The 18,804-nt window shown below is 40.1% G+C and overlaps 1 protein-coding gene across 7 annotated transcripts in view; it reads left to right on the top strand.

Annotated features, from left to right (window-relative positions):
• The window catches only part of PICALM (phosphatidylinositol binding clathrin assembly protein), a 224,713-nt gene that overhangs the window by 126,606 nt on the left and 79,303 nt on the right, over positions 1 to 18,804 (top strand). For all 7 annotated transcript variants that reach the window (XM_030200139.1, XM_030200142.1, XM_030200141.1 and 4 more), the window contains exons 10-12: positions 1,285 to 1,408; positions 1,788 to 1,924; positions 4,775 to 4,875. In XM_030200139.1, coding sequence (XP_030055999.1) covers positions 1,285 to 1,408; positions 1,788 to 1,924; positions 4,775 to 4,875 — 362 coding nt within the window. The remainder of the gene's footprint in view (positions 1 to 1,284; positions 1,409 to 1,787; positions 1,925 to 4,774; positions 4,876 to 18,804) is intronic.

Below are 18,804 nucleotides of genomic sequence, written 5' to 3'. Positions count from 1 at the left end.
AAGTAAGGTTCATTTCTTCACCCATTTCTCGTCTAGGGGGGTCTCCTAATGCCCCCCTAGTATTCCAGATGTAATGGGCCCGAGTTATGGGAGGCAATGAGTCTTTGTCCATTCCCAGAATGTCAATCATATATTTTTTCACCATCTCTATTGAAGGAATTAGAGGAGACTTGGGGAAATTGAGAAACCGAAGGTTAAGTCTCCGAGACTGATTTTCAAGGTATTCCAAACGTTTATGTAGGAAAGTATTGTCCTTAACCAAAGCGGATTCCAAAGACCCCATTTCTTGAATCTTAGTATCTACTTTTTCAATCTTAGAGGACTGCTGTGCTGTCACCTGTGCCTGAATCAGAACTGCTTCTGAGAGAGTTTTAATATCATTAGTATTTTCTTTTAGCATACTTTGCATAGAGGAGTGAGTATTATATACCATATCCCACAGTGACTCAAGTGTCACAATAGAGGGTTTACTTATTCCACCTGATGACAAAAGGGAGTGTGGTGGGGTCTCGGTACGAGAAAGTCTATTGATAATAGCTAGTGGCAGTACCTTTGAGGCCAAATCGGCCGAAAACGCAGGGTCCGTGGTCCCACTCAAGTTCGCCGCTGTCCTCCCCTCTGGCAGCTCCGAATTTACCCCTTCGGTATCGGATACTGTCTGGGCTGCGGCGAACAGTTCACTTCCTGGTTGTGGAGGTTCCCTGCGGTCTTCGGGGCTCAGGGAAACCCCGTCTCCGCTTCCCATCGACGTCGGCACGTCGACAGTGGCAGAAGGAGTCGATGTACATAGAGGTCCCGGCGGCGTCCTGGGAAACTGCAAAATCGATTGCCTCAATGCCGACGAAGGTCCAGGAGCTGAGGGAAGCTCCCTCACCTTCCCCCTCCGCTTTCCCATCGCGAACGACGAGACGAGGGAACCGCAAGAGGCAACAGTCCACAGCGTCCTCGGGGAGCTCACTCAGGTGCGTGTGTGCAAAGCGCCATCTTGGAATCGAGTCTCCAGTTCCTCGATAATAAGATTAGTATATGTTCCCATTGGGTTATGTTCTTTATTCCTTAGAGTTCATGTTTATTATTGCATTATGTGTTAACATTAATAATTTTAGGTTATAGCTTAGCATAATCTATCATTTGAGTATTTTTATATTTGAAGTTTAAGATTTTGTTAAAGTAAACTTCATTTAGTACTGTCAAAATTCCTTCCACATTATCCTAGTAGTAGTTCTTATTTATGAAAGCTTTGTTAAATTTGCATGAGAACCTAAATATTTTCTGTTATTTCAGAGCTACTACCCTTTCAAATGCAGTTTCATCCCTTGCGAGCACTGGCTTATCTCTCACCAGAGTAGATGAAAGGGAAAAGCAAGCAGCCTTAGAAGAAGAACAGGCTCGTTTAAAAGCTTTAAAGGTAGGCATTCTTTTCTTATTATTCTTTCTTAATAATTTAGAAGCACCCACCTCTGTGTTTATGTAGGTATATTCGTTTTTCAGTGTCATAAACTTTTGTTAAATGTTTTGAAATACCATTGTGGTAAAATTCTGAGGCTTTAAGAAGCATCAAATATTGTTGGTTATTGGCAAAGTTATTTTGAAGACAAATACAAGAGTCCTATGTTATTTATATTAAAGTAGCATACTTGTTGTCTTTGTGGTGACAGGAATATTTTGTGGTGGTTTATGGAATAAGCAAATAAAATCAAGTCCAATACATTTATCTATTTACCTCCTAAAGTCATATAAACACTTTTTGTTTATGGATGTCTTATGGCAGCTCACTCTCCCTACAGGAACAACGTTTGAAAGAGCTTTCAAAGAAACCTCATACCTCTTCTACAACCGCAGCCTCTCCTGTGTCATCATCAGTGGGCAATATAAACACTACAGCTGCCACAGACATTTTTGCCACTCCTAGTTCTTTGAACAGGTAATTCTTGGCATGATTTTATATAAATACTTTAGATTTTGATGGTAAAACTTTACAGTTTGAATGCCAGGACTTGACAAAAGATTTTGTTTAGGTGTCAGTTTGCTTGACTGTCCTATGTCCCTAATTCAAAGACCTAGTTACCCATAGTCTGTAGTCATATCTTTTTTATTTTATTTTTTTTTTTTAATAATCTCATAGGGGCACTTGTTCAATGTGGGGTTTTAAAGATCCTTATAGTCTGTTAATTTAGAGAGTGGAAATGGTAGGAATTCAAGGACTAGAGGGCATGCAATGCCCACATGCATGCGTCCTTTCGGACATTGGCACTGGCACATCATCATTTGTGGTCGAGTGCCCAATGACCTAACCAAACCCACCTCCCCGCTCCCCCCGTTTTCTATTTCTGTTGATGGCTCTCTCATTCTCCCTGTCTCCTCAGCTCGAAACCTTGGGGTCATCTTTGACTCTTCTCTCTCCTTCTCTGCTCATATCCAGCAGACCGCCAAAACCTGTCGTTTCTTTCTTTACAACATCCGTAAAATCCGCCCCTTTCTTTCCGAGCACTCTACCAAAACCCTCATCCACACCCTTGTCACCTCTCGTTTAGACTACTGCAATCTGCTTCTTGCTGGCCTCCCACTTAGTCACCTCTCCCCTCTCCAGTCGGTTCAAAACTCTGCTGCCCGTCTCATCTTCCGCCAGGGTCGCTTTACTCATACTACCCCTCTCCTCAAGACCCTTCACTGGCTCCCTATCCGTTTTCGCATCCTGTTCAAACTTCTTCTACTAACCTATAAATGTATTCACTCTGCTGCTCCCCAGTATCTCTCCACACTCGTCCTTCCCTACACCCCTTCCCGTGCACTCTGCTCCATGGATAAATCCTTCTTATCTGTTCCCTTCTCCACTACTGCCAACTCCAGACTTCGCGCCTTCTGTCTCGCTGCACCCTACGCCTGGAATAAACTTCCTGAGCCCCTACGTCTTGCCCCATCCTTGGCCACCTTTAAATCTAGACTGAAAGCCCACCTCTTTAACATTGCTTTTGACTCGTAACCACTTGTAACCACTCGCCTCCACCTACCCTCCTCTCTTCCTTCCCGTTCACATTAATTGATTTGATTTGCTTACTTTATTTATTTTTTGTCTATTAGATTGTAAGCTCTTTGAGCAGGGACTGTCTTTCTTCTATGTTTGTGCAGCGCTGCGTATGCCTTGTAGCGCTATAGAAATGCTAAATAGTAGTAGTAGCTGAACACAAGACCCCTGAAGACGCTTTTATTGCGAAACACGTTTGTGTAGGGTCCGATTGTGGTTACTTGATTAGGACTACAACAGCTACTTCATATAAAGACCAGAGACTATACCCATTTGGGTTCGATTGTGGTTACTGTATTAAGAAGTGAACAGCTATGGTATAAGAAAAAACAGACTACATATTTGTATGAACAGTGGTTTTAGAGTCCTTCAAACAAGGGGACTATCTGGGAAGGCTAAATAACTACATCAAATACAGTCTTCGTTTAAGAACAACAAGATTCAGAATTATTTCACCTGGGAAAGTGGAATGAAAGATTGAAATATATAAATGAAAACATTTGCTGGTTTTCACTTCCTGGGAGTGAACTGAAATGCTGTATTAATTATAATAATTTTGAAGTGAAAGTACTGATACTTGTGCAAAGAGATATTGCTGTTATTTTAATTTGTCATGTGGTATGTTTGTGAATTGTTTGAGTGAATGTGTATGATAGATAGAGTTTGAGAGTAAAACACAACAATGTGAAAAGAAGAAATTAATAATATTATACAAAGGTATTCAATAAAGATTGAGAATTTATAATGTAATGGTTGTTGTAGAACTTGTATATTAGATAATTGTATAAACCAACCTCTCTTCTTTTACTTTCATATTCAAATTCAGTAGATCCTCTCTCTTGGTTGATCTAGCCCTCTTGTATGCCTCGATACTACACATATTAGAATTCCTCTGTCAGTGAATCTTTTCTTCATAATGTTAGACTCTCTCAAAATCATCCATTTTTGAGCACAATATCTATAATTAGAGAACTTGACTGATGGAAAATTCTGCTGAAAAGCATGATTGGTACATTTTCAAAGTTGCCACAGTTTGTTACTCTTTTGGCTTCACAACCTAAAATGCCATATCAGTCATATGAGAGAAAATACATCATTCAGCATACTGTATAATGTACACTACTTTGGGCCCTCTTATGGGCCAATGCAGTGAATTATAAGCCATAGAATAGAACATATAAGGCCCCTTCTACAAAGCATATCATTGATATTCTTCTATCCACACCTATCCTGTTAGAATATCAATGATATGCTTTGATATCCCCATGCATACCTCCTACCCACCCACATCCTCTCACCCTGTCAGACTGTCATAGTAATGCTTGAATGTTTTCACTTATATACACTGTCAGCTAGCACATTTGCTTATTTCCGATCTGACGAAGAAGGGCAACCTTCAAAAGCTAATCAAGAAATGTATTAAGTTATGTCCAATAAAAAAGGTATCATCTTATTTTCTTTTCCATGTTTTATTTTGTTTGATTTCTATTGATAACCTTAAGAGTGGACTAACACGGCTACCACACTCCTCTACTGCAGAAAAGAAAAACTACCCTTTTACCCACTACAGTAAAAGGGGGTGGCAGCACGCGTCAAAAACAGGCCCCCTTTTTCGCTGCTTGGTAAAAGGGGCCCCTAACCTTAGACAAAATGTATATATGAAGTAAAGGTTTTTGTATCTGTATATTTCTATAGTTAATTATATACAATACAAAGACATTTTAAAACAATTTTTCACCATTTCTCTAGTAATTCCAAGCTTCCAAATGACCTCCTTGATATGCAACCAACTTTTCAGTCTTCTGCGCATCCTTTATCTACTGCACCACAAGTAGCAGGTACATGGGGAGGTAAGAAACCTGAATAATTGCTACAATGTATAGAAATTTGAGGTAGTATTTTTTCACGTTTATAACAAATCTTGTGCTCTGTATTATGTATATTTGCAGTGTTTATATTGATTTGCGATAGTGCATTAGACTTATTGTGCATGAATTTTATTGATTAGTCTTAACAATAAACCAGTGAAATCTTTACTCAAATTCCCTGTTCTTTCTAAGGTGTTCATTAATGATTTAATGAACTCTTAAGAAAAAAACATTATACTGATTTTATTTAGGAGCTGGTGTTTAATTAATGATATAATTGTCCAACTTTGCTTTTCCTTAAATAGAACTTTGTTAAGGTTTCCAAGTGTGTTTCTGAAAAAAACAAAAGACAAACTTCATTTTCTGACTTTTTGCAGGGTGGAGGGTTTTTTGTTTTTTTTTTAAATTTCTTAGCATGTCTGTTTAAAGTGAACTATTTGGTTTTCAGCTCTCTCTTTAGTTAGTGTTCTGACACTATTATTAGACATTTCTTCTGCTTAAACATTTATAGTTCCATAGTAAATGAGAGCAGATGATCTATCCAGTCTGCCCATAAAGGTGGCCAGGGCTCCTCTGTTCAGGTTGCACTCCCCCTTTGTTGTTAGCTGAATTATAAGACAAAAAAAACCCACTTGATTAGAATTCATATATGCAACACAAAAAAATTCTAGAGAAGGCATGTGACGAAAAATTAAGTACTTCGTATGGAAAGGTATTAGCAATCTGGAAAAGAGAAAAACCTTGTCTGTTGTTCATATAGAACTCATTCAGAAACTAGTGCCTCAACCTCTGCTCTTCATCAAGAACATTATTAAAAACAACTATTAAATGCTACTCATAGGGGTCTGGTTACGAAGCAGTTCTAGCGGCTGTCCATTCGCTAGTGCCGACACGGCGCTGCTTAGTAAATTGAAGAGATAGTTCTTTAAGGCTAGAATACATTTAAAACACTACAGTACTTCAAGATATTATGGTAGAACCCAGAAGTCTGAAACCTCTACCTCCAGTATTAATACATTAGATTAATTTAAGAATTTTTCTTTCCCTCCCTTTCAAAAAACAAGGATCAGGTACGCATGGTGTCTGTATTTGTATAATCACTTGAAACTCTTCATTAATATTAAATTTTAAAAGCTCAGTTTTAGTTAATAAAAAAAACTAACAAATTATTTTTAAAATCTTAACATTTTTAGGGGTCCTTTTACAAAGGCATGCTGAAAAATGGATTGCAATAGTGTAGGCGCGTGTTTTGGATGCACGCCAATCCATTTTTTAGTGCACCTGTAAAAAAGGCCTTTTTAAAAATTTTTGCCGAAAATGGACGTGCGGCAAAATCAAAATTACCATGCGTCCATTTTGGGTCTGAGACCTTACCGCCAGCCATTGACCTCTAGCGGTAAAGCATCCCGGCGGTAATGACCTATGCACGTCAAATGCCACTTGGCGCTTGTCTGTTATGCGCATCCGAAAATAAAAAAATATTTTTCAGACGCACGTATTGGATGTGCGCCAAAAGTGAAATTACTGCAAGAACCATGTGGTAGTAGGACAGTTATTCCATTTTGGCATGCGTTGGTCACGCGTGGACACTTACGCAGCTTAGTAAAGGGCTCCTTTTACAATGCCACTGAAGTGATTACCACATTCCAAATGTGACAAAGCCCCTAGGAATTAAAAGGGTTTTGTCGCATTTGATAAGCTACTAATCACTACTGTGGCTTTGTAAAGGGAACCCTAAATGCACAACTTTGAAAGACTGGCTGAGAACCAAAATGAAACCAACAGCTCTTAAGGCTCTCAGGGTCTCAAAAGAATCTAATTACATTACATTAAAAGTGCAGCCCAAAACTTTGTATAAAATACTTCCAAATGAAGTGGTGTAAAGCTGGAAGCCAGCAATTCCAGTGACATTTAAAACCTTTTCCTGCTTCTGATATCTGTCTGCATTGATGATTTAGAAAATTCAAAATTTACATAGCTATAATATGCAAAGAAGGGACACCATTTCATGCAATAAACAGAAATGTCTCTACAACAAGCCTAGGCAATAGCCCTTGTAACGGAAACCCGCTTGCCCAATAATCAAAAGAAACAAAAGTATAAAGAACCCCCCCCCCCCCCCCACATAGAATTAATCCCACCCCACAGTAGGACCATTCTAAACTATTCTAGGAGTGTTAATTATCAGAGAACCTAACCTTACTCCATGAAAAACAAAAAACCTAGGAACTTTTACTATTATTCAGAAAAGTTTCAAGTTGTGTAGGATCAAAGAAGATATTCTTCCCCTGCCAACCAACTGAGGTGGTCTTTTACTAAAGCTTAACTTGAGTTATCTGCAGCAGGGCCCATAAAAATAAAATGGGTCCTGCTGCAGATAACTAGAGCTAAACTTTAGTAAAAACAAAAACAAAAAAAACCCTAAGCACTTGCATGGGAACTGCAAAATAAGAGGCTCCCAAAGCAAGCACACAAACATTTACTTGCAGGAATTGCTTCCTTCTCAGTTGAGTGGATCTAGCCACATCAGGAAAGATCTGAATTTTTTGCCCACAAAACAAGGTCTTGTTTGTCATCCGGAGGAGCTGGTGGTGTGAGGAAGAGGAAGGACACCTTCCTGGAGGTTCCCAAACTTTCTGGCTTGCTTAGAGGACTTGTACACTCAAGAATGACATCAGTTGTAGGCACCATTGGAAGAGCTTAAAACTGACTGGCCCCTGTGGCTTATTGGAGCTGTTGTCATCTGCTAGCATAAGGGATAGCGAGGACACCTTCCTGTTTTTGTAAACATGTAGTCTCTTCAAAAAAAAAAAATTTGACATAAGCAGCTATCAGTTGCAGGCCTGAAATGGCAAATAGAGATAAAAATGGTGCTGGTTTTGCCAGTGGCGTACCAAGGGGGGGGGGGGGGGGGGGGGGGCGCCGCGCGCCAGTCAGCGTCGTTCATTTCCATGCTCCCTCTGCCCCGGAACAGGAAGTAACCTGTTCTGGGGCAGAGGGAGCATGGAAACGAACGACGCTGACCGGCGCGTGGCACCCCCCCAGCGGCGTGCACCCGGAGGTGAGGGGGTTCTTTTGCTGGGGTGGGTGGGGTGTTCTTTCGCCGGGGCGGGGTCGCGCTGCACGGGGGAGGGGGCGCTGCACCCGGGGGGCGGGGCGCATCGGCTATCCGCCCCGGGTGTCAGTGCCCCTAGGAACGCCACTGGGTTTTGCTGGCTTTACACAGTTCGCGTTTTGAAGGCTTTTTCTACTAAGTGTTTGGCAGTGCTTTCAGTGTAAGTAGGCATTTTATCTTTTGAAACATAAAAGCTTGAGAGTCTTTAGAGTTCTTGTTATTTGTTTAAGACTGTGCATTTAGTGATTCATTACACTTTTAAAATTTAATAGGTTTCTGTAATTTGCATTTCATTTTTTTTGTATATTTCTTTTGAAGCTCTGCATGCCCCTGTTGCAGTCTTAAGGTGAAATGTGGCCATGTTGGGCTTCTAATGTTTATACTTGAATAAATGTCTTTTTAGTGTAATAAATTCATATTTTGGTTCACTCTTGTACTTCTGCTTTTCATGGGATCTTGGCTGGTGCAATGAGGGTTTTTTTTTGTTTGTTTGTCACCATTTAATCTCTGTATGTGTCAAATAAGAAGACAGTATTATCTTTGGAAGAGAAGTATGTTATTCACAAAATATATTTTTGATAGTAACAATTGGGCTACTGAAAGTTTTCATGTTTCAAAAGTGTAGTTGGCTACAATAATGGAGTATAAGCAAAATTTGAGTCCCAACACAGCCCGTGTTTTTGTGATTTGGCCTGTGTCAGGGTTTTAAAAATGCATGAAGTGGTAATAGGAATCTACTTAAAAACATACCAATGTAAATGATAGAATAGTCACAAAATTATAAACCAAAGATTACACAGTAAAAATATTAATAAATATATTGATAAAGCAGAATAAAAATACGACTATAAATATATCAAACCTTAAAGCCGTAAAGTAATACACAGCTGTTTACAAATAAACATATAAAAATAAATATATAACATTGAAAAGTTAAAACTGGAAAAAATACCATCAGAAGATCACGCTGTTGTTATGCTTCATGGAACAGCTAGCAGCAATAGCAATCCAAAGTTTTAAAAGCAGAAAACACAGCTTAAAATATTACCAAAGATAGTTGCTTTTTATTTATTTCTGTGAGAGAAATCTAGAAGGTTCTCCAAATACAAAGCATAAGTGGAACTCAATAATATGATGTAGTGTGGATGGATTTATAAAACAAAGCAATTAATCTCAGCTAGAGGTGTGATGATATCAATATTACAAGAAGAATAGTGTTTGGATTTTAAACCCCCTGTGGGCATAAACAGTGAGGCTGATTTCAGTATATTTCTGTGAGACATTACAAAATAAAAGATTTGTTTCTCTAGTCATATCTACATCATTTTCATAGTTACTGATCAACATATCATCATAGACGTGTAAATGTAGTTTTCTCATTTTTATTTCATATAAGTTTTACCCATACTTTCCCAGGGGCCTTTTTACAGAGCGGTGGTAAGCCCAGTGCAGGTTTACCGCTCTTCCGGGACTACCACTGGCCCATCGTGGCTGCCAGCGGTAGTTTCAAGTCAAGTGCCTGCCATTTCTGGGAGGGGAAATAACCCTGGAAATGGTTAGCACGGCAGTAACCCGGTGGTAATCGGGCATTGCCACGCGCTGCCTGGTTATCGCCATCTCAGTGGCTGTCTGTAAGGGCTCCCTGCCACATGGCCACTCAGTAAGAGTTCTCTCACTGCGTGGCCATTTTTTTTACCGGGGGCAGAAAAAAGGATTCTGGTGCACAAGAAAACACACCCCCCGCCGCTACCGCAGGGCCCTTTTTCCCACAGCTTAGTAAAAGGACCCCTTAGTGTAGCATTGTTTTTCATTTTCCTTTGATTATTTAATTTTTTTTTTTTTTTTGTAAAGTAACCATCACTGATTTGTGCATCATCTAGATGTGCATAATTCTTTGTAACTTAAAACCAGTATATATGTTTCTCTCACTTTTTTGGGAATTATTCCCCCCCCCCCCCCCCCCATTTAGTCTTATTAACTGGCTTTGTGCCAGCTTTAGTTGGGAGAATTGTCAATAGATAAGATGATGTGAAAAAGTTCCCCTTTCCTGATTTCCCCTACTATTGCTAATATGTCACATTGAATGGTTTCTGATATTTGAACAAAATGTAATATTAGACAAAGAGAACCCATGTAAACACATACATTTTTGAATTTAAGGAATACATTTATCCAATACTTATATCTCTCATAAAAAAGTAACTGTCCCCTAAACCTGATAACTGGATGCACCACCTTTAGCAGGAATAATCGCAACCAAACACTTCCTGTTACTTGATATCAGTCTTTCATATCACTGTTGAGAAATCTTTTTTTTTTTGCACTTTTTATTTTTTATTAGCACATCATCAAAATGAGAGGTCAACAAAGGGAACAGTTACAATTCACAGTTGTACTAAGACAACTTACTAAATACACAGGTAAGAGACAGTAAGCTTACAAACCACCTTTGATGTGAGATTTTGTGTTCAGATTAATCTCACTTATGCCTCACTTATGTCCTCCTGGATATGACATTCTTCACTCCCCAAGGCAGGGCAAAAAAGGTGGCGGACTTGCTCTTATTTTTTTAAAGAGTTTTTTTCCATGTCTCCTTAGTCAGCTCTGGGGTTTTTCCTGAACTAGAATACATGCTATTCAAATTCAGCAATGATTCAAAGGAGGCAAGTCAAATCACCCTTTTCCTTATTTACTGTCTGCGGTGCTTGGTCCAATCAGAACCTTCTCTTCTAGAGATTACTTCCTCTTCCATGTCCCAATTTTCCAGGATTATCCTCCTGGGAGACAAATATACACTTGGAGAACAATGCAAACATCAACGTCCACAACTTGAGATCATTCCTGAAGGACATTGAGTTAGCTATCTTTACCGAGGGAGCAACACATGAACCTGGCCACATGCTAGACTTCATGTCCTCCTAACCTACTGGCTTGATTAATTCATTTAAATGGAAGACGATACCATGGTCCGATCACTTCCAACTTAATTTTACTATTGATGTCTGTATGTCGAGCTCAACCAAACACAAGCCTTTCTGTCTCATAGCCACTCGAGGTAAAATCAATGAGGCCAAATTTTGGTCTGAGCTGAAAGACTCCCTTACCCCCTGGACCGCTACACAAAACTCGGTTAAATTACTCTGGGATACTAAGGTGGAGGTCGTGCTGTACAAAATTGCTCCACTCATTACTAAAATGGTTAGGGCAACCAGAAACTTTTCCTGGTTTTCAGAAGACCTAGTCAACCTGAAACGAGAATGCCAACACCTAGAAAAATTATGGAGGAAGAACAAAGACACTACTAGCAAACTTAAATGGAAGTCGGCCTTCCGTCACTACAAAAAGAAGGTTACCGACTCCAAACGACAGTACTATAGCAGCCTAATAGGTCAAGAGGTTCTTGACATTAAAAAAAAAGAACTCTTCTCTTTAGTTAAAAGCCTAACTTCATCAAACCCAGAAACTACGCATCAAGCATCTCCATCCACCCAAGAGCTAACCAATCATTTTGCCAGTAAGATCATTCAAATTAGGTCCAAGTTGTCTAAAGCCACTCCAATGGAGGAAAATAGTCCTAGCAGCGGTTCATCCTTGAGCACCAATGATTCTCCAATTCAGGGTCTCGAGACTGACCACATCTGGGCAGTGTGTTTCTTCTAGCAAAAAAGGTGCCGTTACTCAAATGTCAGGCCACCCTTCAGGGTGAGGTGATCACTGAGGAACTCACCCCACAATAGCTAGGACACCTGCAACCAGTCACAGAATCTATGACAAGGCAGAATTGGTGTGTAGAGCCTGAGCTCTTTCATTAAAACTTGGGGACCATGGGCAAATTTCAGCACACAATGGAAAAGGTGACGGTACTCAGTACCCCCTCAAAAAAAGCCCTGCATCTGGGAATTTTTCCAACCATTGAACTTTGAATAAGTAATATCGCTGTTGTTGAAATGTGCATGAGCCATTGCCCAAAATCCTTGCTCTCATCCATTGCTGCTGAGGCTGTTCACTGGTTGCTAGATGATCTCTTGGACTGTTAAAATCTGGTTATCTTCCTCTAGACATTGGCAAAATTGTTCTCATTCTGCTGTTGAAGGGTTCTGATCTATATGTGATATCGGCTGCAAACTACTGTCCAGTGGCTAGCATACCACTTTTCACCAAAATACTAGAAACCTATTGTCACGAAACATCTAGCCACTTAAAAGGATCTATCCCTAGCACAGTTCAGGTCCACCTGCACCTGCCACATGTGCTCTACACTAGCACCCTCCTCCCACCGACTGGGTCACAACTGGTCTCTGGTCGAGTCTCCCACTCTCCAGTTATCCCCAGTGATTTGTAGGTTACTGGAGCCATACTTCCAGTGGTCCCACAGTTCCCAGAACGCACTCACAGAGCCAACACACAAACCACCAGGATTCTTTATCAGTCCAGACAAACAGAGTGAACAAATAATTATGTTTATTCTCTTAAAAATTATTGAACAGTGGAACAAATTAGTGCAATTTGCAAACAATAACAGGTAACTGAAATATGGATCAATTATAACACTAACTAAGCACTTGCATACTTCCTAGAAAGTACCTGGGGAGATCAGGGCATGTATCTGTCTACAGTGCTTCAGCAAAGAGAGCTCTCTCTCCCCTGGGCTGAAACTGAAGCAACAGCCAACCACTGCTGGATAATTTCAAAACTCCAGGCCAGTCAGAGCCCAGAACAGTCAAGTTTCAAATAAAAACTGGTTACATCACTACAGGCACTTCCTATTATCAGTGTGCCAAATAAAGGCAAGAGAAGTCAGTCCTGTGTAACAGCTTTAAACATAAGCATGCACCATCTGCTGGCCAAACAGGAAAAATACACTTCAGCATATTTAAGACAGGCTTAAAACACACTATGGGGTCTTTTACTAAAGCTTAGCTCAAGTTATCAGCAGCAGGGCCCATAGGAATAAAATGGGCCCTGCTACAGATAACTCGAGCTTTAGTAAAAGACTCCCACTGTTTCTTCACACCTAAATTAGCAAACAATTCACCTTACATCTAGAAAGATTTTCTGGTCACAATTTGGCTCCAGAACAGTCACTTTTAGTAAAAAAAAAAAATTCCTTCCTTGTGGCCTGGCCTTGTCACCAGTGTTCTTCACAAAATGCTTGATATTGGTAGAAGCCTACCTCCATCACCAAGGTCAACTGATGTCCCCATATCTCGTGACCTCTTCAGTAGCACAGGCCTTAGTTCTAGCAAGTGAGACTGTACAACTTCTCCAGTTGCCAGGGTTTCTGATTGATTTTTAGAGCATCATTTCCTTTATAGGCAATACCTTGGACACAGTTTAAGCAAGGGCCTTCCTACCCTAATTTCTCATGTCTATGCTGTACAGCCAAAGTTACACCCAGAGGTTATTTTCAGAGGCTGGGTGATATGGTTGCTGGTGATCATGTTGTGCCTTCACCTGCCTAAAGATGAGGCATCTGCAGTTGGATTTATAATTCCAGTAAAATCAGAGATCTTAACCTCACTTATCAGCTAATGCTCAACTGGTGGACCTGCATACCTATCAATATCCACATACTCCACATACCCTGGCTTAGGAGTGAGGTTCATTACGCATCTGCATGCCATTAACAATAATCTGGTTACAAGCTATGATGAAAGTATGCACATATCTTCAATAGCACGTATTTTGCAAGTGGGCCTTCACATAGGCAAAGTGTTGGTGGGATGCACACTTACTTGTGTAGCTTATAGAATATTATGTTATGTGTATATCTCCCAGTCTGGGCATGAACATGTATATCGGTTCTGTGGCTGGCATACGTGCTCGTGCTTAAAACATTTTGTGAGGGTTATATCACATTGATGACTAGGTATCAGCATAGGTCAAAGACATGTATATAATGGCACTACAGCTAGGGAAACCAAACATTTTTAATATATAATGGAGCCAGAGTTAGAATTCTCTCTTATTATTCATTGATAAGCTTCAAGGATCACATGTAACAAATAGAAAACAGTTTATTTACAAAGGCAAAGTATAAAACAAAAGTGTAAACCGAAGTAAAATCAGAATTTAAAAGATCCTAATACAAATATGTAGAATGATAAAATAAACAAGGTGTCAGGTGGAATAACAAACACCCCTTATGATAAAAGTGCCTAAGAACCCAGACTTCACAGATTAGAATAAAAGGGTATACGACATCTGTTATCTGGTTGTCTCTTCACACAGGCAGCTGGCGATACACAAAGGTGGCAGGAATCTTCTTCTGATTGATGATCTTGGTCCTTGTGATATGGTGTTATTTTTGATGAGTACTGTCTCTGTGCCAGTCTTTTATACAGAAACATATCAGAAGTGTCTTTCAAATCACGATAACAGCTTGATATGTGGTTGGTCCGTGCCTGATTGTTAGAGATTTGATAGCCACAAGTATGTCTTTGCCATCCCTTGGATAGTCCCCCTAACCTCTTGAAGCTCCCAGGCAGTCTGGGGCTGAATAAACAAAATGTCCTTGCCCAAAGTTACTGCATGTCTCTGACTTGGCCAGGATGTCTCTCTAGGTTAATAGTGTCGGGGCACGACTAAGAGTCTTTCTTTAAATTTAATTCAAATCTTTTATAGTGTGCTCCACCAACCAGTTTAGAGTGGATTACAGAAAGAAAAATGAATATACATTCACTATGCAGCAGAAACAACAAACACTAGCAAATCAAAACAAACAAAAGTTACAACAGCTGTTATAAATCATAGAGATCATAAGAAAATTAATAATTAAGTAGGTTTGACATTGAGGCGTATTTTCAAAGCACTTAGCCTTACAAAGTTCCATAAGTGTTTTGAAAATGAGCCCCTAAGTATTTGTTAAACAACCAAGTCTTTAAAACTACATCAAAATGTCATATAATTCATGATGTTTCAAAGGGAAGATGGGTGCAAATTCCAAAGTGGGATTTGCACAAATACAGTAGCAAATACAAAGTGTTATTCCAGGAAACCCAAGTTGATCAAACCCGGACACATCGGTGGTCACACAGAGAGGTGAACTGAAACCAGAGGATGAGAGAGTGATAGTTGCAGCCCAAAACAGCAGATTTCTGTTCTGCTCTTTCTGCCTCGCCCCACCCCATGCTTGGAATAAACTACCTGAGCCCATACGCCAGGCCCCCTCCCTGCCCATCTTCAAATCCTTGCTCAAAGCCCACCTCTTCAATGTCGCCTTCGGCACCTAACCACTACACCTCTATTCAGGAAATCTTGACTGCCCCAACTTGACATTTCGTCCTTTAGATTGTAAGCTCCTTCGAGCAGGGACTGTCCTTCTTTGTTAAACTGTACAGCGCTACGTAACCCTAGTAGCGCTCTAGAAATGTTAAGTAGTAGTAGTAGTATTATGGGCGAGTAGATTCACAAGAAGCTTGGGGAAAAATGGCAGAAAATCTCAATACAAAAGACAGAATAAGGTGTGACATCCCATCCATTGGAAATTTTTGTAAACTTTACAACATCACTGTTTCAAAGAAGCTTGATTCAAGAAAACTAGACATCATGATAAAGGAGAAAATAGCAGAACAGTATTGATTATAGAGGTGTCTGTTCCAAATGAATATTCTGTGAATTAGATGGAGAGAAAGAAGACTCTTTAATATCAAAAAACACAGTTAGTGACCAAGGAAGCATGGCAGGAAGATACAGAAATACTTCCCATTGTATTGGGATCCACAGGATTGATTTAAAAAAAATTTCAAACACATAGTCTGATCTGTTAAGGTTGCCTATGCATGTTATAAACTACAGAAGGAAGCTTTCTTTGGCACAATGCAAGTACAGTGGCAAGCACTGGCAGTAAATTTGAGAGACTGAGATCATAATCTACATACCCTTGCTTAGGAGTGAGGTTCATTACTTCCATAGTATGTACAGAATGAATGCATTTGAAAAGATTGATCCTGAGGCCAAAATATCTGGAGGTCCTTTTCAACAGATCCAGTATTCATCAGTTTTGATTACTGATGCTGACTCTGTCCTGGGGAGCTCACGTTAATGCTTATCAGTCCTAAGGAAGCTGTGAAATTCCAAAAAAAATCACACAATTTTTAAGCTCAGGGCAATCTTATGCTCTCAGCAGATTCCTTCCCAGTTTTCATGGTTTGTCCGTGTTAAAAACATTGTTTTCTGGTTGCCTGTGTGTAATATGTCAACATGCAAGGAAGTACATGCACTCTAGGATAAACACAGGGGATGGCTAAATAGAAAGAGGATGGAAGTGTAACATGGCTTTTGAGGTGTTATGTTGGGCAAGAGTAGCTGAGAACTAAGGTCAAAACCAGACAGACTTCTACGGTTTGAATCCCACAAATGACAAAAGATAGATGATCAAGTCTGCATATTGTGTATCACTGTTATCATATTATATGAGTGAGGATGTTGTGCATCTCATAGAGGAGGGAAAGATGTCTTTTCCAGCTGATGAAAGCTCCTTTTGAGCCACTTAATGCCTGCCAACTTCATCTGAAAGTCATTCAGCACACAGAGTTAGTGAGCTCCATGCCCTAGAACTGATCCACCTTATACTAAGTGTTTCAGTAATAAAGTGGTTTTGTACACTCATCCAACATTTCCTTCTTAAAACTGTTACAGCTCCACCTTAACCAGTCAATAGTCCTTCCAACCTATTTTCTTAGACCACATGCCCATACAAGTGATTGCACACTGCATACTTGGATCAAAAGCTGGGCGGACTTTCTAGTCCACTCCAGAGAGAAGACCAAGACTCTCTAGCAGCCCAAACAGGATGGGGGCTACCATTGGCAAATGCACAATATCTAATTGACTAGAAGACTGTATTTCCTTCACTTATGCCCAGGCTGGGCTGACTCTGCACAGTCATGTCAGAACTCATAATATCCAAGCCACTGTATTGATACACTTTTGAGGTCAGCTTACATAGAAAAGATTTACAGAGCTGCAACATGATAGTTCCTTCTGCATATTAACATCCCACTACTTCCTAGATCAGGACTCCCAACGTGACAGTAGGTTTGGCCAGACAGTCTTCCAGAATTTATTTGGGATTTGGAATCCAACTCCATTCCCCTAGGCCCTTCCTTTGCAGTTCCAGGCTGCCTTCCAAAAAAAAATAATAATACTAATCATATAATAAAATGGCCTGTTGCCACCCATTAATGTTTGCTTGTTGCAACATTACTTGTTTTGTTATTTCCCCTTTTTATAGTTCTGTTTGTCCTCAGAAAAAAGTAATGGGTGCTCTCCTAAGACATCAGGACTTGAATCCTCACAACTCTCCCATCTCCCCAAGGAGTTCTATTCTTCTAGCTAGTAACAGACTGAGAAGGTCTGTGTAACAGCGGCAGGTGGGAACAGGCATGCATGTGTAGTGAAGAGCCCGAATGCTTCTAGAAAAATAGCTGGGGTACTGTTTCCTGCCCCGGATTCAATCGGTGTTATCACCCATGCATGAGGATTCAAGTCCTGCTGCCCTCAGGGAACACCTGCTACATGTAAGGAACTTTGTTTTATTGATAACAATGGTGCACAATAGTCTGTATAAAAAGATGGATTTTTTAAAGTAGTCATAAACAGTCCAAAAAAAGTCATCAGCTTTATTCAAACAAAAGTGCACATAGGCCTAGTGCTTATCAAGAACAGTGGTTATTTTAGCATATGTAACTCTTTTTGAAGTGTGGGATGTATTAAGCCCAATTATGCCTCAATTTTGACTGCAGATGTACTGGTATCTCTCAGCTTCAATTTCAGCTGATAATGTACTTTCATAGAGTAGTGGTTGTAAACATAGCCCAGAGTTTGGTCATATATCCAGAAATTTAATGATAGCTCTAGGATTCATCTACCATAGGATTCATCTACCATCATTTTCTAGGTTCAGCACCACTAACAGTACCAGCTTAGCCATTAGACAAAGTAGGATGTTGCCTAGGGAAGTAATATCAATGGGAAGGAGGAAAACAAAGATCAGTCACAATGAAAGCAAAACAGCAGATCATGGTAGCCGTACAAATGCAAAGACCCATCAGGACATACATTAACTCATAAGCAGGGTGAGCAACCTGTTTAGGTAAATGGCTTTTGAAAATTTCCCTTATGGGGACCCAAAAAGGTGCCTATGTTAAGTCTGTTTTATAAAGAGCAGGGAATTAAGGAGAATCACTCACTTAATCTGTCAGGTAAAGCCCTGGGTGAAATGAGTACTTTTAAAAATCTGCATGTATTAGACAAAGGGAACCTGAGTAAACTTACAAGCTTTTAAATTACTTCATTTATTTAAGAAACTAAGTTATCCAACACTCCCTATCATCCTGTCAAATATTTGAAAGGTATTAATCCGCAAACAAACCTTTTCCGGAGATGGGAAGGTGGTAGAACGAGAGGGCATGAAATGAGATTGAAGGGGGGCAGACTCAAGAAGAATGTCAGGAAGTATTTTTTCACGGAGAGGGTGGTGGATGCTTGGAATGCTCTCCCGTGGGAGGTGGTGGAGATGAAAACGGTAACGGAATTCAAACATGTGTGGGATAAACATAAAGGAATCCTGTGCAGAAGGAAGGGATCCTCAGGAGCTCAGCCTAGAATGGGTGGCAGAGCTGGTGGTTGGGAGGCGGGGCTAGTGCTAGGCAGACTTATACGGTCTGTACTAGTGCTGGGCAGACTTATACGGTCTGTGCCCTGAAGAGGACAGTAGAAATAAAAAAGTAGCACATATGAATTTATCTTCTGGGGCAGACTGGATGGACCGTGCAGGTCTTTTTCTGCCGTCA

Source organism: Microcaecilia unicolor, chromosome 4, assembly GCF_901765095.1.
Source record: "Microcaecilia unicolor chromosome 4, aMicUni1.1, whole genome shotgun sequence".
In the NCBI taxonomy this organism is placed as follows: Eukaryota; Metazoa; Chordata; class Amphibia; order Gymnophiona; family Siphonopidae; genus Microcaecilia; species Microcaecilia unicolor.
This window is presented reverse-complemented; position numbering and strand designations above follow the sequence as displayed.